The 1,342-nt window shown below is 44.1% G+C and overlaps 1 protein-coding gene across 1 annotated transcript in view; it reads right to left on the bottom strand.

Moving 5' to 3' along the window:
* Positions 1 to 1,338, bottom strand: part of LOC103780876 (sickle tail protein homolog) — a gene marked incomplete at its 3' end in the record, with an annotated part of 5,435 nt that extends 4,097 nt beyond the window's left edge. The window contains exon 1 of the mRNA XM_008948575.1: positions 1,238 to 1,338. Within this exon, the coding sequence (XP_008946823.1) occupies positions 1,238 to 1,307 (70 nt within the window). The remainder of the gene's footprint in view (positions 1 to 1,237) is intronic.
* Positions 1,339 to 1,342: the final 4 nt, after the last annotated feature.

The following is a 1,342-nucleotide window of genomic DNA, read 5'->3' as shown; positions in this document are numbered from 1 at the left end:
TCTTTCCAAGGAACTTTCAAATGTAAATATTGGGTATGGGCCAAAACTACTACATTTGTTTATAAGCTTTCAGCATTCAAAATATTTTGCAATCAAAGGATTGGTCTGGTCAGTTTGCTGACAAAAAACCACATTTGCTCTGTTTTTCTAGCTCCACATGTATCTCAGGCAGCTTCCTAAAATACATACAGTAGAAATATGTTACTGAAGGCTTCCCTTCCCCCCCTTCAGACACATCCTTTAAGTAAAGATTTCCATCCCACTAAACAAACCTATACGGACACATATGCGCATGACTTGCACTGCCCAGTATTTTAACTTAAGAAAATTATTCAAAAGAGTATCAAGCAATTAATGAACCCCCAAGAAAAAAAAAAAAAGTTCTCCTAAATTCTCTATGTGCTGTTTTCTGGTATTATATATTGTAAACTTGTGTTATTTATTTATTTATCTTAAACCTCATGCACTATTTGTTTCACAGAAACACAGTCACACAACTTTTTCTGAGGTGTCTATGAGGAATACAATACACATGAACTGGGAATGTTCACAGGTGCTCCACAAACACTGTAAGAGCTATAGATTAGACCAGGCTATTTGTTATGCTACCTGAATGTGACGCTCCATGTGGAATAGCCCACGTAAAATACACCAGGAAATAGTTTTCATTCGCTTTTAGACAAAATATATAGCGCAACAGTAATTGTACAAAGGCACCACAGCTGATCCGCCGTGAAAACCACGCTTATAATTTCTTGGCTTCACTCCAAAACAAACCCACTGGTTTCACACAAAGTAAACTAACCCTGTGACAATCTGCCGTGAATCTCCCTCTTTTGAAAGGCACCCTGAGGAACAGATGAGCTCGAACCTACTTTTATGAAAGAAGATGTATTTTGCTGCCATAGGTGCAGCACGCCGAGCACTGCAAGGGAACGGGACGTCCTTTCTGCCCCCGGGGAGCAGCTCCCTCCGCAACGGCAGCGCCCCGCAGGCTGTGACAGCCCTCGCTCCAGCACGCTCCCTGCCCCAAAGCTTACACAGCAGCCTCTCGAAAGAGAAAGTCAAACTCACAAAGTCGGAGTACTGGGGCAATCTGCAGAGCCATTAGCACAAGAAAGACATGCGGGTTTTTATTTATTTTTTTTCCTCCATGCATTCTGCCTCCAGTTACAAAAAGCAGCAACGAGGGGCAGGTTTCAACGCCGCTCCATGTCTGCCTGCTTCTCTTACTTACCCTTCCTCTGCCTGCTGTCCGCGGAGCCAGCCAGGCACAGCTCAAGTTTCGGGCTTCCCTTCTCCTCCATTGTCCCTGCCTACGGCACAAGCTCCCCTCTCCAGG

The sequence above is a fragment of the Merops nubicus genome, unplaced genomic scaffold (genome assembly GCF_000691845.1).
Source record: "Merops nubicus isolate BGI_N331 unplaced genomic scaffold, ASM69184v1 scaffold19090, whole genome shotgun sequence".
NCBI classification, from domain to species: Eukaryota; Metazoa; Chordata; class Aves; order Coraciiformes; family Meropidae; genus Merops; species Merops nubicus.
Note: the sequence above shows the minus strand (reverse complement) of the source record. Positions and strands in the feature narration are given on the sequence as shown.